At 42.4% G+C, this 25,761-nt stretch overlaps 1 protein-coding gene across 3 annotated transcripts in view; it reads right to left on the bottom strand.

The window, feature by feature from the left end:
- LOC139381020 (speckle-type POZ protein-like A) overlaps window positions 1-25,761 on the bottom strand; it is a 55,066-nt gene that overhangs the window by 17,697 nt on the left and 11,608 nt on the right. For 2 of the 3 annotated variants that reach the window (XR_011628496.1, XM_071124252.1), the window contains exons 2-5: window positions 12,770-12,890; window positions 8,526-8,647; window positions 8,224-8,375; window positions 7,130-7,257 (exon numbers count right to left, since the gene is read on the bottom strand). Coding sequence is in view for 1 of the 3 variants with exons in the window: in XM_071124252.1 (XP_070980353.1) it covers window positions 7,130-7,257; window positions 8,224-8,375; window positions 8,526-8,647; window positions 12,770-12,847 (480 nt within the window). In the remaining 2 variants the exon portion in view is untranslated. Of the gene's footprint in view, window positions 1-7,129; window positions 7,258-8,223; window positions 8,376-8,525; window positions 8,648-12,765; window positions 12,891-25,761 lie in introns of those variants that run through there. The other variant, XR_011628497.1, reaches the window with a different exon arrangement.

The raw sequence follows: 25,761 nt of genomic DNA, 5'->3' as shown, positions 1-25,761 counted from the left end.
GGGAGTTGAAAGTCCGTGTTGCCCAGCAACAGCCCCAAAATATCACGGCTCTAGAGGTGATCTGCATGGAGGAATGGGCCAAAATACCAGCAACAGTGTGTGAAAACCTTGTGAAGACTTACAGAAAATGTTTGACCTCTGTCATTGCCAACAAAGGGTATATAACAAAGTATTGAGAAACTTTTGTTATTGACCAAATACTTATTTTCCACCATAATTTGCAAATAAATTAATTAAAAATCCTACAATGTGATTTTCTGGAATTTTTTTCCTCATTTTGTCTGTCCTAGTTGAAGTGTAATACCTATGATGAAAATTACATAGGTATTACACCTTTTTAAGTGGGAGAACTTGCACAATTGGTGGCTGACTAAATAATTTTTTGCCCCACTGTAGCATATCATTACAGCAGTATGGAGTGGGTCTAGACACCGGTATGGTAGCTAGCTTACAATCAAATGCCGACCGCATTATCTACCAAGATAATTATCTTAGATTATAATCACAGTCGTGTATATCCCCCCCAAGCAGACACATCGACGGCCTTGAAAGAACTTCATTGGACTCAATGTAAACTGGAAACCATATATCCTGAGGCTGTATTTATTTTAGCTGGGGATTTTAACCAGGCTAATCTGAAAACAAGGCTCCCTAAATTTTTACGCATATCGAATGCGTGACCCGGGCTGGCAAAACCCTGGATCATTGTTACTCTAACTTCCACGACGCATACAAAGCCCTCCCCCGTCCTCCTTTCGCCGAATCTAACCACGACTCCATTTTGTTGCTCCCAGCCTAAAGACAGAAACTAAAACAGGAAACTCTCGAGCTCAGGTCTGTTCAACACTGGTCCCGAACAATCGTATAGCGTAGGACAATAACATTGATGAATACGCTGATTCGGTGAGTGAGTTTATTAGCAAGTGCATCAGTGATGTTGGACCCACAGCGACTATTAAAATCTTCCCCAACCAGAAACCGTGGATTGATGGCAGCATTCGCGCAAAGCTGAAAGCGCGAACCTCTGCTTTTAATCAGGGCAAGGCGACCGGAAACATGACTGAATACCAACAGTGTAGCTATTCCCTCCACAAGGCAATCAAACAAGCTAAGCGCCAGTATAGAGACAAAGTAGAGTCGCAATTCGACGGCTCAGACACGAGACGTATGTGGCAGGGTCTACAGTCAATCACGGACTACAAAAAGAAAACCAGCCCCGTCGTGGACCACGATGTCTTGCTCCCAGACAAACTAAACAACTTCTTTGCTCGCTTTGAGGACAATACAGTGCCACTGACACGGCCCGCTACCAAAACCTGCGGGGTCTCCTTCACTGCAGACAACGTGAGTAAAACATTTAAACGTGTTAACCCTCGCAAGCCTGCCGGCCCAGACGGCATCCCCAGCGGCGTCCTCAGAGCATGCGCAGACCAGCTGGCTGGTGTGTTTATGGACATATTCAATCAATCCTTATCCCAGTCTGCTGTTCCCACATGCTTCAAGAGGGCCACCATTGTTCCTGTTCCCAATAAAGTCATTTAGCTCAGTTACCTTAGCTATCGCCCCGTAGCACACACTTCCGTCATCATGAAGTGCTTTGAGAGACTAGTCAAGGACCAGATCACCTCCTACCTGACACCCTAGACCCACTCCAATTTGCTTACCGCCTCAATAGGTCCACAGACGACGCAATCACACTGCTCACTTCCCTAACCCAACTGGACAAGAGGAATACCAATGTAAGAATGCTGTTCACCGACTACAGCTCAGCATTTAAGACCATAGTACCCTCCAATTTCGTCATTAAGCTTGAGACCCTGGGTCTCGACCCCGCTCTGTGCAACTGGGTCCTGGACTTCCTGACGGGCTGCCCCCAGGTGGTGAGGCTAGGAAACAACATCTCCACCACGTTGATCCTCAACACTGGGGCCGCACATGGGTGCTTTCTCAGCCCTGTCCTGTACTCCCTGTTCAACCATGACTGCGTGGCCATGCACGCCTCCAACTCAATCATCAAGTTTGCAGACGACACTACAGTGGTAGGCTTGATGTTTCCAGCCCCATGCTTCACAGTAGGTATGGTGTTCTTTGGATGCAACTCAGCATTCTTTGTCCTCCAAACACGACGAGTTGAGTTTTTACCAAAAAGTTATATTTTGGTTTCATCTGACCATATGACATTCTCCCAATCTTCTTCTGGATCATCCAAATGCTCTCTAGCAAACTTCAGACGGGCCTGGACATGTACTGGCTTAAGCAAGGGGGACACGTCTGGCACTGCAGGATTTGAGTCCCTGGCGGCGTAGTGTGTTACTGATGGTAGGCTTTGTTACTTTGGTCCCAGCTCTCTGCAGGTCATTCACTAGGTCCCCCCATGTGGTTCTGAGAATTTTGCTCACCGTTCTTGTGATCATTTTGACCCCACGGGGTGAGATCTTGCGTGGAGCCCCAGATCGAGGGAGATTATCAGTGGTCTTGTATGTCTTCCATTTCCTAATAATTGCTCCCACAGTTGATTTCTTCAAACCAAGCTGCTTACCTATTGCAGATTCAGTCTTCCCAGCCTGGTACAGGTCTACAATTTTGTTTCTGGTGTCCTTTGACAGCTCTTTGGTCTTGGCCATAGTGGAGTTTGGAGTGTGACTGTTTGAGGTTGTGGACAGGTGTCTTTTATACTGATAACAAGTTCAAACAGGTGCCATTAATACAGGTAACGAGTGGAGGACAGAGGAGCCTGTTAAAGAAGAAGTTACAGGTCTATGAGAGCCAGAAATCTTGCTTGTTTGTAGGTGACCAAATACGTATTTTCCACCATTATTTGCAAATAAATTAATTAAAAATCCTACAATGTGATTTTCTGGATTTTTTTTCTCATTTTGTCTGTCATAGTTGAAGTGTACCTATGATGAAAATTACAGGCCTCTCATCTTTTTAATTGGGAGAACTTGCACAATTGGTGGCTGACAAAATACTTTTTTGCCCCACTGTATATCCACAGTAAAACGAGTACTATATCGACATAACCTGAAAGACCACTCAGCAAGGAAGAAGCCACTGCTCCAAAATCACCATAAAAAAGCCAGACTACGGTTTGCAACTGAATAAGGGGACAAAAATGTTACTTTTTGGAGAAGGTCTGAAGAAACAAAAATTTTACTATTTGGCCATAATGACCATCGTTATTATTTTACCTTTATTTCTACTTTTTTTTATTTTACCTTTATTTTTCTCATTGAGATAATATCTATTTTCCAAGAGAGACCTGGTCCAATAGCAGCAGGGGGAACAACGTTTCAGACAAAACAACTTACATACACTAAGTTTTGTTTAATGTTGTGTTAGTGTATGTAAACTTCTGACCCACTGGAATTGTGATACAGTGAATTTTAAGTGAAATAATCTGTCTGTAAACAATTGTTGGAAAAATTACTTGTGTCATGCACAAAGTAGATGTCCTAACCGACTTGCCAAAACTATAGTTTGTTAACAAGACATTTGTGGAGTGGTTGAAAAATGAGTTTTAATGACTCCAACCTAAGTGAATGTAAACCTCCGACTTCAACTGTACATAGTCAATGGTAGGCTTCGAGGAGACTCCTACGGTAGGTACACCTATAGCTAATCAGTAGACTACTTTATCACGGAACCCAAGCCATTCTCTCAGAGCGTTCACAGTCAACCCACTGATATCAGATCACAGTCTACTTTTGTATTTGTATTTATTATGGATCACCATTAGGGGGGGGGGGACTCCAGAGTGATGCAGCGGTCTAAGACACTGCATCTCAGTGCCAGAGGGTTTGATTCCAGGCTGTATCACAACTGGCCGTGATTTGGAGTCACATAGGACGGTGCACAATTGGCCCAGCGTCGTCCGGGTTAGGGTTTGGCCGGTGTGGGCCGTCATTGTAAATAAGAATTTGTTCTTAACTAACTTGCCCTGTTAAATAAAGGTTAAATAAAAAATAAAATTAGCTGCTGCCAAGTAAGCAGCTACTCTTCCTGGGGTCCAGCGAAATTAAGGCAGTTTATACAATTTTAAAAACACAACAATGCATTCACAAATCTCACCCCAACTCCACCACTACCACATATTTACAGTACAAAACCCATGTGTACGTGTGTGCATAGTGCGTATGTTATCATGTGTGTGCATGGATGTGTCTGTGCCTATGTTTGTACTGTGCGCCTCCCAAAGTCTGTTCTGGACTTGGGGACTGTGAAGAGACCTCTTGTGGCATGTCTTTTGGGGTATGCATGTGTGTGCGAGCTGTGCGCCAGTAGTTCAAACAGACAGCTCGGTGCAATCAACATGTCAATACCTCTCACAAATAGTACTGATGAAGTCAATCTCTCCTTCACATTGAGCCAGGAGAGATTGGCATGCATATTATTAATGTTAGCTCTCTGTGAACATCCAAGGGCCGGCTGTGCTGCCCTGTTCTGAGCCAATTGCAATTGGCAATCATAAATCCCTTTTTGTGGCACCTGACCACACGACTTAACAGTTGTCCAGGTGCGACAAAACTAGGGCCTGTAGGACCTACCTTGTTGATAGTGCTGTTAAGAAGGTACAAACTAGGGCCTGTGGGATCTGCCTTGTTGATAGTGCTGTCTAGAAGGTAGAAACTAGGGCCTGTAGGACCTGCCTTGTTGATAGTGCTGTCTAGAAGGTAGAAACTAGGGCCTGTAGGATCTGCCTTGTTGACAGTGCTGTTAAGAAGGTAGAAACTAGGGCCTGTAGGACCTGCCTTGTTGACAGTGCTGTTAAGGTAGAAACTAGGGCCTGTAGGTCCTGCCTTGTTGATAGTGCTGTCTAGAAGGTAGAAACTAGGGCCTGTAGGATCTGCCTTGTTGATAGTGCTGTCTAGAAGGTAGAAGCTAGGGCCTGTAGGACCTGCCTTGTCGATAGTGCTGTTAAGAAGGTAGAAACTAGGTTATGTAGGACCTGCCTTGTTGATAGTGCTGTCTAGAAGGTAGAAACTAGGGTCTGTAGGACCTGCCTTGTTGACAGTGCTGTTAAGAAGGTAGAAACTAGGGCCTGTAGGACCTGCCTTGCTGACAGTGCGGTCTAGAAGGTAGAGCAGCGCCTTATCATGGACATACTTCTCCCCATCTTAGCTACTGTTGTATCAATATGTTTTGACCATGACAGTTTACAATCCAGGGTAACTCCAAGCAGTTTAGTCACCTCCACTTGCTCAATTTCCACATTATTCATTACAAGATTGAGGTTTAGTGAATGATTTGTCTCAAATACAATGCCTTTAGTTTTTAGAAATATTTAGGACTAACTTATTCCTTGCCACCCACTCTGAAACTAACTGCAATTCGTTGTTAAGTTTTGCAGTAATTTCAGTCGCTGTAGTAGCTGGCTTTACTCAAAGCCAGTGGCATGTCATTAGTAAAGATTTAAAAAAAGTAAGGGGCCTAAACAGCTACCCTGGGGAATTCCTGATTCTACCTGCTATTATGTTGGAGACGCTTCCATTAAAGAACACCCTCTGTGTTCTGTTAGACAGGTAACTCTTTATCCATAATATAACAGGTGGTTAAAACACATATGTTTTTCCAGCAGCAGACTATGATCGTTAAATGTCAAAAGCTAAACTGAAGTCTAACAAAACATATTTTTACCATAAATTTCTTGAACAGAGCTATGCTCAACCATTATGCATCAAAGCTAAAGGAACTGAATAATATTAAGAAATGCTATAGATGAAAGGAAAGTAGTGTGGAAACCTACCAAAAAAACAATTAGGCAACAACAAATTCCATCCCTTTTAGACAACTTCTTGGACAAAAAAATGCCACTGTAATAGTGAAGGTGTAAACTTGGGAGTAGAGAACCTAAACAGTATATTTGACCTATCAGCTTCAAATCAAATCAAACTTTATGAATGACCTGTTGCACAACATTCGGCGCAGGTGTTGGTAACTGTTTGTGCAACAGATAATTCATAAGTTTACCTAAGTAGTTAGATGGTTTGTCATTAATTGTATTAGATAGACATGCCTCTAATATCCGTACATTATTGACCCGTGACTGACAATTTTGAAGTACGTTAGCTAAAACCGTCTATTTAAGTCGGCAATAGAAAAAATGCCTGTCTATCATGTTCCTTGATTGGGTAAAAACGAACCGTCACACCAAAACTAGTGGACAAATGAAGATGTATTGTCTACGCATCCCTCTAAACCCCGCCCTTCACAGAGAAATAATGCCAAAACTCACAATCAAACAGACTGGCAGTGAAAACAAAGAAACAGACATTGAAAGCAAAGATATGAGTAGCGTAACCAAAGGGTAGTGCATGCAGGCAAGAGCGTAGGCAAAATGTATTCAATAGGATTGTTTGCAAGGAAAGTTTAACCAAAAACTATTTTTGTATTCGCTTGGAAATATAGATTTTTTAATTGTCTGTCATATCAAATCAAATTTATTTTATTTTTCAAATTTAATTGTTTTTCTTTTTTTTCCATCAAATTTATTTATATAGCCCTTCGTACATCAGCTGATATCTCAAAGTGCTGTACAGAAACCCAGCCTAAAACCCCAAACAGCAAGCAATGCAGGTGTAGAAGCAAGCATAGAGTTTTGCTCTCGCTTTAAAATGATTTGCTTACAAGTTTTGGGGTTTTGCATTTGATGCCTTATTTTTGTTAACAATTCTATAAATTTAGCTTTCGAATGTTTGGTTTTTGATTTCAACATCCATTATTTCACCTGTCCTCGAAAACATGTTTACATTCTCAACTTTATTTTTCATGTTCCCAAATTTAGTTTATTTTGAATTCAATACATATGGCGTGAAATTGACCCCATACCATGTAGACTGTGTCAAAGAGCATCCTAAATAACTTCACCCTACACACACACACAAAAAAACAAAAACATTTTGGAACCAACTTCCCCCTAAAGCTAGGACAGAAGAGTCCATGCCCATCTTCTGAAAACATCTAAAACCCTACCTCTTCAAAGAGTATCTTTCCCCCCTTACCATCTCTGACTCTGCTTACTATGACTGTGATGTGTGGTTGTCCCACCTAGCTATCTGAAGATGAATGCACAAACCGTAAGTCACTCTGTATAAGTGTCTGCTAAATGACTCAAATGTAAATGTCTTACCTCACAGAACAGGGTGAGTTTGTCATCAGGTAACAGCCCATTGGCTTCATCAAGCAGGAAATCTCTTCTAATAAACTTTTTGAAGCCCCAGTCTTTCCCCTGGACAAACCGATAGGCTCTTTGGCTTTCTGCAGGGAGGAGGAAGAATCCAAAACAGACTTAGTTTGTGTCTATAAGGCTCTAACTAGGAGAATACAAGTAAACAGTATGTTATTTGAATGATGTGTTGGGGATGAATCAGAATTAGTTGGGTAACATAGATAAGATGTTTTATTTTCATTATATGCTTGTGAGTTACTTGTCATTTAGAATGTATCTTGTTGTACTATAGTGGTGGCCATTTGCAGTTATCCTTTCTCTGTCCTGGGTTCAGTTACTTGGGCCGCAGAGGGGAGAGGTCAAGCTTGTCGTCATGTGTAAACGTATATTTTAAACCATGTGAAGGGATGATTGAGGGGGAACCAATAATCTCTTGGCTCCACAATGTCTGTGTGCCAGTCACTCCCTACTTTTCCCATCTGGGAGAGGAGGATCGCAGTGTCTGGAACCATTCTATGTTCCCTCTCTGGTTGCCCTTATCTTGACCTAGAGGCTCACTTTCCTCTCCGTGAGCTTGTCCAGAATGGATTGTATTTGGGATGGGAGTGTCTAAAATGACAATTGATATATATCATTGGGTGAGGTAATGTCTTGGTACCATTTTGTACCAAGAACGAGATAAGAGCTTTGTTTAGGAGACCAAACAGAACGATAATTTATAGCCAATGCTGTCTGGCTATGGGATACTCCTCTCTGAAGTAAAGTCTTTCTTTGTGTAAGTTCCTAAGACCTGTGGTTTGTCATGTCGACTAAGGGGGGGTGGATCTTTGCTATAAAAGATCTCAGTTGCCATTATGTTGGCCACTCTCAACTTTTCATTAGAGATACTGAAATGTTGAAAGTCAAAATGCTATTGCAAAAGCTTAATTATTATTAAAGGTGAAGATTAAGCATAACTCTGAGTGGTGTGTGATTTGCTCTCTCACCATTTGGTAATTAAGGACATTTCCACGACAGATGATATCCATAAAGTAACAGTTTTGTCTGTTACTTACCCATAGCTTTAGTCTCTTCTCTTTTAGTGTTCAATAAGGAAAACTTGAACTTGGCTCTGACTTCACTTTTTGGACAACTAACAAGAAGTAAATACAACGACAGATAATCTTTGCTTTCATCATCCAGTCCTTTTGGGTTGACTCTCAGACACCTGGGCAGGAAACAGAGGAGGAACCAAACAGAATATTAGTTCAGCGGAGGCTGTATCACTCCAGTCGTTTTTCACAAAGAAACAACAAGCTGTTGAGATCAAGATGATACTCTTTCTCCTGACTATAAGCAAGTTACAATGAAAGTTTACCATTTCATCTTGTCGTTGGGTCCAGAGGAGAAGGTGGAACTCTTTAAGACCTCCCCCATCTCCTCTCTACAGAAACTGAAGTTGTTGATGGTCCACATGTAGGAGAACTTGACTACTTTCACCTGAAACAAAAAGGCAACAATCACAATGCTTCCATCCACTTCAAAAGACAGCCTTTCTTTTTTATTTAGATCCTGTGATGCAGTTGGAATCAGTTGCTGGGACTGCTAGTCTCTGTCCAGTGATCCTGCCAACCAAGGCCAGGTCTGAGGAGCTATTTGGCGTAGCAGCTAGCCTAGCGGTGTTTCCTTGAGGGCTTGAACACAGCCCACAACGCGGTTAGCCATTGTGGCTGGGACTGGGGATTGGGTTTATGGCTGTCTAGTTCCCTGCTGTTTGTTGTTTTCCATCTTCCCTGTGACCTGCCCTGTCTAGAACTGAGAGGAGTAACAGTATAACCTACGTTGCTAGCTACCATGACAAAGACCAAAGCCAGTGGGAGTACCGTTGAGGACAGTGGTGTCTATCATACGTGAAGGATTTTTTTAAACAAACAAAAAGAGTTCTACAAGCAGTTGTTACAACAAGAAAATAGCTTCAAGTGTTTTGTCCAAATACTGGTGGATTCAACTAATAAAATAATGGATGACCTGACCAGAGAGGTCCAAGACCCGAAGAACAGTTTGCAGTTCTCCCAGGATCAGCTCAATGAGTGGAAACAGGAGAACAGCAAGATGACAGCAATCTGTAAGTCATTGAGAGAGTTCAAGGCGGAACAACATGGTTGCGGATAAAGTGAGGGGAAATGGACCACAGGAAGATTGAGGTGGAACGCGAACACAGGACTGTAAAACCCACCACTATCCAGGTGACAGGCCCAGGCCGATAGTGGTCAAGTTCCTGAGGTTGAAGGACAAGGTAGCTGTTCTTTAAAGAGCCAAGAACTTGAGAGGAACATATATCTTCCTGAAAAAGGACTAGCCTGAAACTGAAGAGGAAAGAACTTATCCCAGCCATAAAAGCTGCCAGGGTGCGTGGGGACATTGCTTACATCCGTAATCACAGGCTCATTGTCCACCCTCCCGCCCAGAATCCAGGAAGGGATGAGAGAGCCAAGTCTATGGGTTCATAGCTTCAACTCCGCAGCACACACACTTACAGACACTAACTGATTAATGGACTGCTGAATGTATATTTTTTTTCTCTTGCTTTGTTTGTTCTTTTCAGTGTTAAGTCTAACTCTGATAAGCTACCCAGGAAAGGGCTTAAAATAGCCCATATTAATATATGTAGCCTTAGAAATAAGGTTCATGAAATCAATAACTTGCTAACACCACATAACATTCATATTACCTACTATATATATGTATATACTGTATATATACAGTGGGGTGAACAAGTATTTGATACACTGCCAATTTTGCAGGTTTTCCTACTTACAAAGGATGTAGAGGTCTGTAATTTTTATCATACGTACACTTCAACTGAGAGACGGAATCTAAAACAAAAATCCAGAAAATCACATTGTGTGATTTTTAAGTAATAGCTTAGTGCCTGTTTTTTAAAATCAAAATGCGTTTTTTGGGCAGAAATGCCTGGAACATGTGAACTTTCATGTGCCTTAACATCAAACTTGAATGCCATCTATAAATACGAATAAAATTGTTAAATTACGTGCCTACTTGGTTTAGCCACAGAAAAAGTTAGCAACCTTCCCGCTAGCCATGATTGGCTTAGGGGCTGGACATGCCGAGAGATGAGTTTGGATTGGTCTACCATATAGCACACATCTGTCTATTGGACCTGGTCAGTATGTTTAGGTAATCATTTCTAACGCTGCTTTAAAAAAAAAATATTGTTTAGTGATACTGCATAAACCTAATGTCAAGTTAAAGTACTGTTAGCTAGCTAATGTTAGCAGGCTGGCTCACTAGCTAAAATTATGTGTTTGCTCTCCACTTTCTGGAGGACCGAGTTTTGAAATCAGTGGAATTCGAGTATGATAACTAAGGAGATGGAGAAAACACCAGTCTGGATTACATCGTCTAACTAAGGCAACCATGCATGGCATCAGACAGGAGACCCATCCAACCAAGATGTATACTGGTAAGATTTTCAGATATTACAATTTCTAGTTTTGACAGAAAGTGGTTTAATTTCAAGTGTACTTCAACGTTATGTGTATGATCTTATTCTTCGTATCTCAGACACATGCTTGACTAGTTATAGTCATAGAACCTGGTTGGTTAGCTAACTGCAGATTCATGCAGGGTAGTAATGTCATAAATCGTGATTATGGTCCATTGTTTAGCTAGCTAGCTATCTAGCTACATGTCTTACAAAAACACACAATTTGACAAAGGATTTTCATTTCAAGTTAAAGTGTACTGTTAGCTAGCTAGCTAAAAAAAGCAAGTCCAAAAAGCAAGTCCTGCAGGCTCTAGTTTTATCTTGATTATTGTCCAGTCATGTGGTCCAGTTCTGCAAGGAAAGACCTAGTTAAACTGCAGATGGCCCAGAACAGAGAAGCACGTCTTGCTCTTCATTGTAATCAGAGGGCTGATATTAATACTATGCTGCCAGTCTCTCTTGGCTAAGAGTTGAGGAGAGACTGACTGCGTCACTTCTTGTTTTTATAAGAAACAATCATATGTTGAAAATCCCAAATTGTTTGCATAGTCAACTTACACACAGCTCTGACACACACACTTATCCCTTGAAAATAAAAGAGAGCCGCACACTCTAGGAGCTCAGATGCAATAATTTAATTTACACACACTTATCCCACCAGATATGCCACCAGGGGTCTTTTCATATTCCACAAATCCAGAACAAATTCCAGAAAGTGTACAGTATTATATAGAGCCCTTATTGCATGGAACTCAGTTCCATCTCATATTGCTCAAATAAACAGCAAACCTGTTTTCAAAAAACAGATAAAGCAACACCTCACGGCACAACGCCTCTCCCCTATTGGACAGTTTGTGTCTATGTATTGATATGCAGGCTGTGTGTGCCTTTAAAAAATCGTAATAATAATTGTAGTTCTGTCCTTGAGATTTTCTTGTCTATTAATGTTCTGTATTATGTTTCATGTTTTGTGTGGACCCCAGGAAGAGTAGCTGCTGCTTTTGCTACAGCTTATGAGGATCCTAATAAAATACCAAATACTAAAATCAAAACAATATGAGGACAAACCAAAAATGTTTGGTGATCGGATGGTATGCTGGTATGCTTTCGCCGTAAATCTGACAACACAGTTGGATTAACAAGAAGTTAAGCTTTTAAATGATATAAGACTATGTTCATGAATGTTTAATTTTACGAATATTTATTTGAATTGCGCACCCTCCAATTTCACCGGTAGCGGGACGCCTATCCCTATTAAGAGTCTAGCATTACTGCTATTAGCCCATAGAAGCGCATTGATTAACTAATTCATACATGGAAAAAGTTCAATAAATAAAGGAAGTTTATTTTAATGTCTGTCCTATATCTGAGAGATACAGTGCATTTGGAAAGTATTCAGACTTTTTCAACAAAGTACTGAGTAAAAGGTCTGAATACTTATGTAAATGTGATATCAGTTTTTATTTTTTATAAATCTGTAAAAATGTCTAAAAACCTGTTTTCACTTTGTCATTATGGGGTATTCTGATGTCATTATGGGGTATTGTGATGTCATTATGGGGTATTGAGTGAAGATTGATGAAGAAAAAACAAACTTAATCCATTTTAGAATAAGGCTGTAAAGTAACAAAATGTGGAAAAGGGAAGGGCTCTGAATACTTTCTGAATGCACTGTATAAGAAATATCAATAATTCATTATTTTATTTAACAACAAAAAATAAATAAACAAAATTGCACTAAACCTCTTCCATATACACCTTCCTGATATTGAGTTGCACCCCATTCTGCCCTCAGACCTTACAGATAAATTGTATGTGTGGGGTACAGAGATGAGGTAGTAATTTTTAAAAAATCAAGGTAAACACTATTATTGAACATGGAATGAGTCCATGCAACTTATTATGTAATTTGTTAAGCACATTTCTACTCCTGAACGTATTTAGGCTTGCCATAACAAAGGGGTTGAATACTTATTGACTCAGCTTTTCATTTTTAATTCACTTGTAAAAATGTCTAAAAACATAATTACACTTTATAATTCTAATGGGTGTGAATACTTTCTTTGGGCACTAGATGTTAATAAACAAGAGGCAGTGGACAGACACACACCTACCTGTGTGTAACACCAGCTCTCTGCCACAGGTCCAGTAGACATGTCCCCTGGTGGAGGAGGGGTAGGAACCCGTGACATGGCCAGCTTCCCCCTCAGCAGCAGCTTTAACACTTAACCTTTCCTACAGGGGAGCAGAGGAGCAGTTAAGACTAATAAACAACCTTCTCAACCTAAACATCAGACTGGGACTGGGCCATCAGCACTCCATTACCACATCAGATGACAAGTCATAACATTCTACTGAAACCAGGTTAGAGGTTAAGGAACAGGGTTTGAAGAGGGGAAGGGGAGAGAGAGAGATGGGGAAGGGGAGAGAGAGAGATGGGGAAGAGGAGAGAGAGAGAAGGGGGAAGGGGAGAGAGCGGGGAGAGAACGATAGAAAGAGAGGGGAAGGGGTGAGAGAGCGAGAAGGGGGAAAGGGGAGAGAGAGAGGGGGAAGGGAAGAGAGAGGGGGAAGGGGAGAGAGTGAGAAAGGGGAAGGGGCGAGAGATCGAGAGAGGGGAAGGGGGAAGGGGCGAGATCGAGAGATGGGGGGAGGGGACATAGAAAGGAGAAAGGGGGAAGGGGAGAGAGACCGACCGACCGGGAGAGACCGAGACCGAGACCGAGAGAGAGACAGAGAGACCGAGAGAGAGAGACAGAGACCGAGAGAAAGAGGCAGACAGACCGAGAGAGACAGACAGACAGACAGACAGAGAGACAGCCAGACAGACAGAGAGAGACAGCCAGACAGACAGACAGAGACAGCCAGACAGACAGACAAAGAGAGAGAGAGAGAGAGAGAGAGAGAAGGGGAGCAAAATCCCAATCTACTTGAACGGAGCAAAAATCAACCATGAGGCATCGAAGCCAAACAGTTAAGAAATGATATAGATGGAAGGTGTAGAAACCAAAAAACTATTGGCCAAGGACAAATAGAATCCCTACGACAAAACTTCCTGGACAAAATGTTTTCCTGCAATAGTGAAGGTGTAAACTTAGCAGTAAAATACATTTGTATTTCATATACCTTTGACTGTTGGATGTTCTTATAGGCACTTTAGTATTGCCAGTGTAACAGTATAGCTTCCGTCCCTCTCCTCGCTCCTCCCTGGGCTCGAACCAGGAACACAACGACAACAGCCACCCTCGAAGCAGCGTTACCCATGCAGAGCAAGGGGAACAACCACTCCAAGTCTCAGAGCGAGTGACGTTTGAAACGCTATTAGCGCGTACCCCGCTAACTAGCTAGCCATTTCACATCGGTTAAACAAGCCTAATCTCGGGAGTTGATAGGCTTGAAGTCATAAACATAGACTTAGTTATACCATAATAACACACAGCAATACGAGCCTTAGGTCATTAATATGGTAGAATCCGGAAACTATCATCTCGAAAACAAGATGTTTATTCTTTCAGTGAAATACGGAACCGTTCCGTATTTTATCTAAGGGATGGCATCCATTAGTCTAAATATTCCTGTTACATTGCACAACCTTCAATGTTATGTCATAATTACGTACAATTCTGGCATATTAAGCGGCCCAAACTGTTAAATATACACTGACTCTGCGTGCAATGAACGCAAGAGAAGTGACACAATTTCACCTGGTTAATATTGCCTGCTAACCTGGATTTATTTTAGCTAAATATGCAGGTTTAAAAATATATACTTCTGTATATTGATTTTAAGAAAGGCATTGATGTTCATGGTTAGGTACACATTGGAGCAACGATACGCACCGCATCGATTATATGCAACGCAGGACATGCTAGATACATTTGTAATATCATCAACCATGTGTAGTTAACTAGTGATTATGATTGACTGATTGATTGTTTTTTTATAAGATAAGTTTAATGCTAGCTAGCAACTTACCTTGGCTTACTGCATTCGCGTAACAGGCAGTCTCCTCGTGGAGTGCAATGAGAGGCAGGTGGTTAGAGCGTTGGACTAGTTAACTGTAAGGTTGCAAGATTGATTCCCCCGAGCTGACAAGGTGAAAATCTGTCGTTCTGCCCCTGAACGAGGCAGTTAACCCACCGTTCTTAGGCCGACATTGAAAATGAGAATGTGTTCTTAACTTACTTGCCTAGTTAAATAAGGATTAAATAAAGGAGTCAAAATAAATAATAATACTTTTTTAAATCTGCCAAATCTGTGTCCAAAAATACTGATTTCCGATTGTTATGAAAACTTGAAATCGGAATGGGTCGAAATGGGTCTGTGGTAAAAAGACCACCCCTCATCACTGTCAAACGCTCCCTAAAACACTTCAGCAAGCAGGGCTTTCTAATCGACCTGGCCCGGGTATCCTGGAAGGATATTGACCTAATTCCATCAGTAGAGGATGCCTGGTTATTCTTTTAAAGTGCTTTCCTCACCATCTTAAATAAGCATGCCCCATTCAAAAAATGTCTAACTAAGAACAGATATAGTCCTTGGTTCACTCCAGACTTGACTGCCCTTGACCAGCATAAAAACATTCTCTGGCCTACTGCATTAGCATCAAATAGCCCCCGCGATATGCAACTTTTCAGGGAAGTTAGGAACCGGAAAGCAAAGGCTAACTTTCTCAAACAGAAATTACTTCTCAGATAGAGTTCAGTGTGTCAAATCGGAGGGCCTGTTGTCCGGACCTCTGTAAGTCTCTATGGAGGTGCCACAGGGTTCAATTCTTGGGTCGACTTTCTTTTCTCTATACATCAACGATGTCACTCTTGCTGCTGTTGATTCTCTGATCCACCTATACGCAGACGACACCATTCTGTATACTTCTGGCCCTTCTTTGGACACTGTGTTAACACACCTCCAAATGAGCTTCAATGCCATACAACACTCCTTCCGTGGCCTCCGACTGCTCTTAAACGCAAGTAAAACTAAATGCATGCTCTTCAACTGATCGCTGCCAAGACCCGCACACCCGTCTAGCATCACTACTCTGGACAGTTCTGACTTAGAATATGTGGACAACTACAAATACCTAGGTGTCTGGTTAGACTGTAAACTCTCCTTCCAGACTCACAATAAGCATCTCCCATCCCAAATTCAATCTAGAATCCACATCCTATTTCGCAACAAAGCATCCTTTACTCATGCTGCCAAACATACCCTCGTAAAACTGACTATCCTACCGATCCTTGACTTCGGCAATGCCATTTACAAAATACCCTCCAACACTCTACTCAGCAAATTGGATGTAGTCTATCACAGAGCCATCTGTTTTGTCACCAAAGCCCCATATACTACCCACCACTGTGACCTGTATGCTCTCATTGGCTAGCTCTCGCTTCATATTCGTCGCCAAACCCACTGGCTCCAGGTCATCTACAAGTCCATGCTAGGTAAAGCTCCGCCTTATCTCAGTTCACTGGTCACGATAACAACACCCACCCATAGCACGCGCTCCTGCAGGTATATTTCACTGGTCATCCCCAAAGCCAACTCCTCGTTTGGCCGCCTTTCCTTCCAGTTTTCTGCTGCAATTGACTGGAACTAATTATGAGACTCCAGCTTCAGTGATTTTTACATCTCCCTCACTAACTTCAAGCATCAGCTGTCAGAGCAGTTTACTGATCATTGAACCTGTACACAGACCATCTGTAAATAGCCTATCCAACTACTTCTTATTTTTTTTAGCTCCTTCGCATTTCAGTATCTCTACTTGCACATTCATCTTCTGCACATCTATCACTCCAGTGTTAATTGCTAAATTGTAATTATTTCACCACTACGGCCTATTTATTGCTGTACCTCCCAAATCTTACTACATTTGCACACACTATTTATAGATTTTTCTATTGTGTTATATATAGTCTGTACATTTGTTTATGTGTAACTCTGTGTTGTTTGTGTCGCACTGCTTTGCTTTATCTTGGCCAGGTCGCAGTTGTAAATGAGTACTTGTTCTCAACTGGCCTAACTGGTTGAATAAAGGTGAAATAAAATAAAATAAAAAGAGAGACCTAGACAACAACATAGCAAGGTAGCACAACATGACAACACAGCATGGTAGCAACACAACATGGCAGCAGTACAAAACATGGTACAAACATTATTGGGCCCAGACAACAGCACAAAGGGAAAGAAGGTAGAGACAACAATACATCACGCAAAACAGCCACAACTGTCAGTAAGAGTGTCCATGTTTGAGTCTTTGACTGAAGAGATTGAGATAAAATCGTCCAGTTTGAGTGTTTGTTGCAGCTCGTTCCAGTCACTAGCTGGAGCGAACTGAAAAGAGGTGCGACCCAGAGATGTGTGTGTGCTTTGGGGACCTTTAACAGAATGTGACTGGCAGAACGGGTGTTGTATGTGGAGGATGAGGGCTGCAGTAGATATCTCAGATAGGGGGGAGTGAGGCTTAAGAGGGTGATATAAATAAGCATCAACCAGTGGGTCTGGCAACGGGTATACAGATATGAGGAGTATAGAGTACAGTGATGTGTCCAATAAGGAGCATTGGGGGCAAATCTGATGGCCGAATGGTAAAGAACATCAAGCCATTCGGGGCGGCAGGGTAGCCTAGTGGTTAAAGCATTGGACTAGTAACCGAAAGGTTGCAAGTTCAAATCCCCGAGCTGACAAGGTACAAATCTGTCGTTCTGCCCCTGAACAGGCAGTTAACCCACTGTTCCTAGGCCGTCATTGAAAATAAGAATTTGTTCCTAACTGACTTGCCTAGTTAAATAAAGGTTAAAAAAAAAAAAAAAAATCCTTACCTTAATACCTACATTTCCATCAACATGTTAAATGTGCAACCAGAGGGAAAATTTTTTGAGATCACCTGTACTTCACACACAGATTTACTAAATCCGACCACAACTCTATCCTCCTGATTCCTGCTTACAAGAAACAATTAAAGCAGGAAGCACCAGTCTACAAAAAAGTGGTCAGATGAAGCAGATGCTAAACTACAGGACCGTAGATCACAGACTGGAACATGTTCCGGAATTCTTCCGATGGCATTGAGGAAGGAGTACACCACATCAGTCACTGGCTTTATCAATGAGTGCATCGAGGACGTCGTACCCACAGTGACTGTACGTACATACCCCAACCAGAAGACATGGATTAACAGGCAACATTTGCACTGAGCTAAAGGGAGAGCTGCAGCTTTTGAGGTGCGGGACTCTAACCCGGAAGCTTACAAGAAATCCTGCTATGCCCTGCGACGAACCATCAAACAGGCAAAGCATCAATACAGGGCTAAGATTGAATCATACTACACTGGCTCGCTCCGACGCTCGCCTTATGTGGCAGGGCTGGCAAACTATTACACACTACAAAGGGAAGCACAGCCGCGAGCTGCCCAGTGACACGAGCCTGACAGACGAGCTAAATCACTTCTATGCTCGCTTCGAGGCAAGCAACACTGAGGCATGCATGAGAGCATCAGCTGTTCCGGACGACTGTGTGATCACGCTCTCCGTAGCCGACGTGAGTAAGACCTTTAACCTCTTGGAACTCCCCATACCGGATCCGGTATCAGGAATACAGACTCAAGCTCATTACCATAACGCAACGTTAACTATTCATGAAAATCGCAAATGAAATGAAATAAATATGCCATCTCGCAAGCTTAGCCTTTTGTAAACAAAACTGTCATCTCAGATTTTCAAAATATGCTTCTCAACCATAGGAAAACAATAATTTGTGTAACAGTAGCTAGCAAACAAAGGATTTAGCGTTAGCATTAGCGTTAGCATCCAGCACGCAACATTTCAACAAAAACATAAAAGCCTTCAAATAAAATCATTTACCTTTGAAGAACTTCTGATGTTTTCAATGAGGATACTCTCAGTTGGATAGCAGATGCTCAGTTTTTCCAAAAAGATTCTTTGTGTATTAGAAATAGCTCCGTTTTATACATCACATTTGGCTACCAAAAAAAACCCGAAAATTCAGTCCTCAAAACGCGAACTTTTTTCCAAATTAACTCCATAATATCGACTGAAAACATGGCAAACGCTGTTTAGAATCAATCATCAAGGTGTTTTTCACATATCTCTTCATTGATACATCGTTCTTGGACACATGCTTTCTCCCCTGAATCAAATGGTAAAGTGGAAGCAGCTGGCAATTGCGCACCGAATTCGACGCAGGACACCAGGCGGACACTTGGAAAATGTAGTCTCTTATGGTCAATCTTCCAATGATATGCCTACAAATACGTCACAATGCTGCTAAGACCTTGGGCGAACGACAGAAAGTGTAGGCTCATTCCTTGCGCAATCACAGCCATATAAGGAGACAATGGAAAACAGAGCTTCAGAAATTCTGCTAATTCCTGGGTGATGCATCATCTTGGTTTCGCCTGTAGAATGAGTTCTGGGGCACTTACAGACAAAATCTTTGCAGATTCTGAAACTTCAGAGTGTTTTCTTTCCAAAACGGTCAAGAATATGCATAGTCGAGCATCTTTTCGTGACAAAATATCGCGCTTAAAACGGGAACGTTTTTTATCCAAAAATGAAATAGCGCCCCCAGAGATCCAACAGGTTAAACAGGTGAACATACACAAGGCTGCGGGGCCAGACGGATTACCAGGACGTGTGCTCCGGGGATGTGCTGACCAACTGGCAGGTGTCTTCACTGACATTTTCAACATGTCCATGATTGAGTCTGTAATACCAAATGTTTCAAGCAGACCACCATAGTCTCTGTGCCCAAGAACACAAAGGCAACCTGCCTAACTGACAACAGACCCGTAGCACTCACATCCATAGCCATTAAGTGCTTTGAAAAGTTGGTAATGGCTCACATCAACACCATTATCCCAGAAACCCTAGACCCACTCCAATTTGCATTCCGCACAAACAGATCCATAGATGATGCAATCTCTATTGCACTCCACACTGCCCTTTATCCACCTGGACAAAAGGAACACTTATGTGAGAATGCTATTCATTGACTACATCTCAGAGTTCAACACCATAGTACCCTCACAGCTCATCACTAAGCTAAGGATCCCGGGACTAAACACCTCACTCTGCAACTGGATCCTGAACTTCCTGACGGGCCTCCCCCAGGTGGTGAGCGTAGGTAGCAACACATGTGCCATGCTGATCCTCAACACCAGAGCTCCCCAGGGGTGCGCGCGCTCAGTTCCCTCCTGTACTCTCTGTTAACCCACGACTGCATGGCCAAGCACGACTCCAACACCATCATTAAGTTTGCAGACGACACAACAGTGGTAGGCCTGATCACCGACCATGATGAGACAGCCTATAGGGAGGAGGTCAGAGACCTGGCCGGGTGGTGCCAGAATAACAACATATCCCTCAACGTAACCAAGACTAAGGAGATGATTGTGGACTACAGGAAAAGGAGGCCTGAGCACGCCCCCATTCTCATCGACGGGGCTGTAGTGGAGCAGGTTGAGAGCTTCAAGTTCCTTGGTGTCCACAACAACACGAAACTAGAATGGTTTAAACACACCAAGACAGTCTTGAAGAGGGCACGACAAGCCTATTCCCCCTCAGGAAACTAAAAAGATTTGGCATGGGTCTTGAGATCCTCAAAAGGTTCTACTGCTGCAACATTGAGAGCATGACTGACTGGTTGCATCACTGCCTGGTACGGCAATTGCTCGGCCTCTGACCACAAGGTACTACAGAGGGTAGTGTGTACGGCCCAGTACATCACTGGGGCTAAGCTGCCTGCAATCCAGGAATTTTACACCAGGAGGTGTCAGAGGAAAGCCCTAAAAATTGTCAAAGACCCCAGCCATCTCAGTCATAGACTGTTCTCTCTACTACCGCATGGCAAGCGGTACCGGAGTGCCAAGTCTAGGACAAAAAGGCTTCTCAACTATTTTTACCCCCAAGCCATAAGACTCCTGATCAGGTAATCAAATGGCTACCTGGACTGTTTGCATTGTGTGACCCCCCACCCCCTCTTTTTACGCTGCTGCTACTGTTTATCATATATGCATAGTCATTTTAACTATACATTCATGTACATACTACCTCAATTGGGCCGACCAACCAGTGCTCCCGCACATTGTCTAACCGGGCTATCTGCATTGTGTCCCGCCCACCACCACCCGCCAACCCCTTTTTATGCTACTGCTACTCTCTGTTCATCATATATGCACAGTCACTTTAATCATATCTACATGTACATACCTCAATCAGCCTGACTAAGCGGTGTCTGTATGTAGCCTCGCTACTCTATATAGCCTCGCTACTGTATATAGCCTCTACTGTATATAGCCTCTCTACTGTATATAGCCTCGTTACTGTATATAGCCTCGTTACTGTATATAGCCTCGTTACTGTATATAGCCTTGTTACTGTATATAGCCTTGCTACTGTATATAGCCTGTCTTTTTACTGTTGTTTTATTTCTTTATTTGCCTATTGTTCAAATAATACCTTTTTTGCACTATTGGTTAGAGCCTGTAAGTAAGCACATCACTGTAAGGTCTACAGATCTGTTGTATTCGGCGCACGTGACAAATAAACGTTGATTTGATTTAAATTACGTCTCTGTAATCTAGCATGGGTAAAATGGTTATCTGAATCAGGGTTAGTTGGCAGCTGGGGTGAAAGAGGAGTGATCACGATAGAGGAAACCAAGTCTAGACTTAACTTTAGCCTGCAGCTTTGATATGTGCTGAGAGAAGGACAGTGTATTGTCTAGCCATACTCTCAAGTACTTGTATGAGGTGCCTACCTCAAGCTCTAAACCCTCAGAGGTAGTAATCAGACCTGTGGAGAGGGGCATTCTTCTTACCAAACAACATGAACTTTGTTTTGGAGGTGTTCAGAACAAGGTTAAGGGCAGAGAAAGCTTGTTGGACACTAAGAATGCTTTGTGGTAGAGCATTTAACACAAAATCCAGGGAGGGGCCAGCTGACTATAAATCACATTTATTTATATAGCCCTTCTTACATCGGCTAATATATCAAACACTATACAGAAACCCAGCCTAAAACCTCAAACAGCAAGCAATGCAGGTAAAACTATAATCTGCATGTAAATGGATCGCTTCCTACTGCCTGAGCTATGTTATTGATGTAAATTGAGAAGAGCGTGGGGCCTAGGATTGAGCCTTGGGGTACTCCTTTGGTGACAGGCAGTGGCTGAGACAGGAGATTTTCTGACTTTATACACTGCACTCTTTCAGAGAGGTAGTTAGCAAACCAGGCTAAAGACCCCTCAGAGACACCAATACAATACAATACCCACAATAATGGAATGTTCTATCAAAAGCTTTGGCCAAGTCAATAAAAATAGCAGCACAATATTGCTTAGAATCAAGGGCAATGGTGACATCATTAAGGACTTTTACGGTTCCAGTGACACATCCATAACCTGAGTGGAAACCAGATTCCGTACCCAAACGAATACTATAGACATTAAGAAAGCCAGTCAGTTGATTATTGACAGGTTTTTCCAACACTTTTGATAAACAGGGTTTTTTTAGGGGTCAAGTTTTAGCACCTTGGACTCAGTGACTCTGTAACGGGGAAGGGGAAAAAGAGGGAGAATCATTGGGGATAGTCGCATTAGAAGTGGTGGGAGATTAGGAAATGTTGGACGGGCAAGGAGACATGGCTCCTCAAATTTGAATCCTGACTTAATGAAGTGGTGATTAAAGAGCTCAGCCACGTGCTTCTTGTCAGTAACAACCACATCATCAACATTAATGGACATGGGCAGCTGTGAGGAGGAGGGTTTATTCTCCAGAACTAAAACCGTTTTCCAGAACTTCTTGGGGTTAGACCCACAGAGAGAACTGCTCCTTAAAGTAACTAACTTTGGCCTTCCGGATAGCCTGAGTGCACGTATTTCTAATTTGCCTGAACAAGAGCCAGTCAGACTGAGTATGCGTGTGCCGAGCCTTTCGCCAAATGCCATTCTTGAGGTGGAGAAACTCTGCAAGATCACAGTCGAACCAGGGGCTAAAACTGTTTTTAATTCTCATTTTCTTTATGGGGCGTGTTTGGTAACAATACCACCCGAAACATCAAAAAGGTCCAAGCGTTTTCGACAGAGGGGATCAAGCTGATTCTATACCATTTTATAGGAGGCCAGTTAAAAGGTTTTTAGCAAGCGTCTATGACAAATCAGAACAGGTTGTTTCACTGAGCAGCCATTACGAACACAGGCTGTAAAACATTGATCACTAAGGTCATTACAGAAAACACCAGACTGATACCTGTCAGGATTATTTGTGAGGACAACATTCAGGAGAGTAGCCTTTTCTGGGTGTTTGGAGACATACCTTGTGGGATTGGTAATAACCTGAGAAAAACTTAGGGAGTCCCATTGCTTTAGGACTTGGTCAGGTGGTTTAAGCATGTCTCAGTTTAGGTCACCTAGAAGGACAAATTCATACTCTGTGTAATGGGCCAGGAGAGAGCTTAGGGCAGGTAGGGTACAGCCCAGTGCTGATGAAGGACGATTGCACCCAGCAACAGTCAACAAAGAGCTATTTAAAAGTTTAATGCTTAAAACCAGCAAATCAAATTGTTTGGGGACAGACTTGGTGGAGACAACTGAGCACTGAAGGTGATCCCTGGTAAAGATTGCCACTCTTGTGGTGTGTGGTGGGGGTACTCCCCCACCTTTGGAAGATCTGTCTTGCCAAAAAAGGTAATAACCAGAAAGGTTAACATCAGTATTCAAAACACTCTTCCTTAACCACGTGTCAGTAATGACCCAAATCTGGATTGGAACTGTGAACCCACACTTTCAACTGATCCATTTTAGGTAATAAGCTTCTAGTGTTAACGTGCAAAAAAAACAGGCTTTTACGAGAGCAGAAATCAGTGAAGCAGATATCAGAGCACAAGTCAGAATTGGGGCTAGCAACAGTAGATGGGCCAGGGTGTACATGCACATTTCCAGATATCATCAACAGTAATATAATCAAGGCACGGCAGAGGACAGGGATAGCTCTGCGGTGATGATTTATGACATCTGAATGTGCATCAGATGGCAAAAAGATTATGTTGTACAGCAATTTCATCAGGTAACATGAATACAAAGCCGGTGAGAGGTGGTTAGAATAGGATGGGAGGCCAAAAGTCTGTGTAACCAATAGAGAGTCAGAGTCCCGAATGTGGGAACAAACAGTCTGTCTCACGGTTGGGTACAGAAAATTCATAGTCAACAAAGCATGCAGGAGTCATGAGGCAAATAGCAAAATAAATGTTTTTGATATATAACGACTTGGGGCTAGCCATTGTAAGTTCAGAGTCACTCACCCCAACAGGTGTGTGTGCTAGAGGTGAGCGAAAGCTCGGGAGAAAGGGGGAAGTGTGGTGGGTGTACCTGTACCAGACAGGGGGAGACAGGCCAGGACAGACGGTGAACAGATCGCCAGGTGGAATCCAAGCAGCAGTGTAGCAGGTAATGGGAGTAGGTGTCACACCTACTTGGGGGAAGCTTATATTTCTGGAGGCAGATTTCTTGTAGAAAATGCCAGTGAATGGTCTTAAACAGGAGGGCGCGTCAAAGACTCCTGCCACTTGTTGGGCCCAAAGGCCTCGACACCTTTTACTTCACACCTCGGTGCTAATGGAAGTTGTATCTGGTCTGTCCTTTCAAGCCTGGCAGCTCAGTTCCAGGTTGGATGGTGTCCTTTGGTCTCTGCTGTTTGTTAGCTAAAGCACCGTCGGTGTAGCTTGGAAAAAGGAAACCTTTGAAGCTATAATCTCTCCGGTTAATTTGGGTCAAATATGAGTTGTAGGTTATGAGTTTTGATCTGGAGCGAAAGGCCATGCTGTGGAGGGTAGCATCCTGCATATGTCCCCGCCGAAAAATCCAAGTTTATCCAACTCCAAACCTTTTGTAAAAAAAAAACAGCTGTGTCTCTCTTTCTGAGCGGAGTGGGACTGTTTAAGACAACTTAAAACTATGAGAAATGATTTATTGAAGAATGCAAAAACCTAAGAAAGAAATTGAGAAAACTATCCAACCAAAAGCATAGAGACCCAGAAAACCTGAGCCTATACCTTCACTATGGTGAATCACTAAAACAATACAGAAATACACTACAGAAGAAAAAAAAAGGAACAACACGTCAGAAATCAGCTCAAAGTAATTGAAGAATCCATAGAATCTAACCACTTCTGGGAAAATTGGAACAGTCAAAATGAAGATGTACGGGTTAACCACTTATACAAACTTTTTGTCTCTTGAACAAAGAAAGACACACCCATAAAAAGCTTAGAATCAGCTATTAAAGACTACCAGAAGCCACTAGAATCTCCAATTTAATTTACTGCAGCACAAAATACAAATCCTCCAACCCCAAAAGGCCTGTGGTGTTGATGGTATAATAAACAAAATGGTCAAATATACAGACAACAAAATTGACCAAGACCTCAGAAAAAAAATTGTAGACCTCCACAAGTCTGGTTCATCCTCAAGATAATTTTCCAAACGCCTGAAGGTACCACATTCATCTGTACAAACAATAGTACACAAGTATAAACACCATAGGATCACACAGCCGTCATACCGCTCAGTAAGGAGACTTCGTTCTGTCTCCTAAAGATGAATGTACTTTGGTGCAAAAAGTGAAAATGAATCCCAGAACAACAGGAAAGGACCTTGTGAAGATGCTGGAGGAAACTGGTACAAAAGTATCTATATCCACAGTAAAACGAGTCCTATATCGATATAACCTGAAAGGCCACTCAGCAAGTAAGAAGCCACTGCTCCAAAACCGCCATAAAAAAGCCAGACTACGGTTTGCAACTGCTCATGGGGACAAAGATCGTACTTTTTGTAGAAATGTCCACTGGTCTGATGAAACAAAAATATAACTGTTCGGCCATAACGACCATCGTTATGTTGAGGAAAAGGTGAAGGCTTGCAAGCTGAAGAACACCATCCCAACCGTGAAGCACGGGGGTGGCAGCATCATGTTGTGGGGGTGCTTTGCTGCAGGAGGGAGTGGTGCACCTTACAAAATAGATGTTATCATGAGGAGGAAAATGACATGGATATATTGAAGCAACATCAAGACATCAGTCAGGAAGTTAAAGCTTGG

The sequence above is a fragment of the Oncorhynchus clarkii genome, chromosome 22, assembly GCF_045791955.1.
Source record: "Oncorhynchus clarkii lewisi isolate Uvic-CL-2024 chromosome 22, UVic_Ocla_1.0, whole genome shotgun sequence".
Lineage (NCBI taxonomy): Eukaryota > Metazoa > Chordata > Actinopteri > Salmoniformes > Salmonidae > Oncorhynchus > Oncorhynchus clarkii.
The sequence above is the reverse complement of the archived record's forward strand: the minus strand, read 5'-3'. Positions and strand labels throughout refer to the sequence as shown.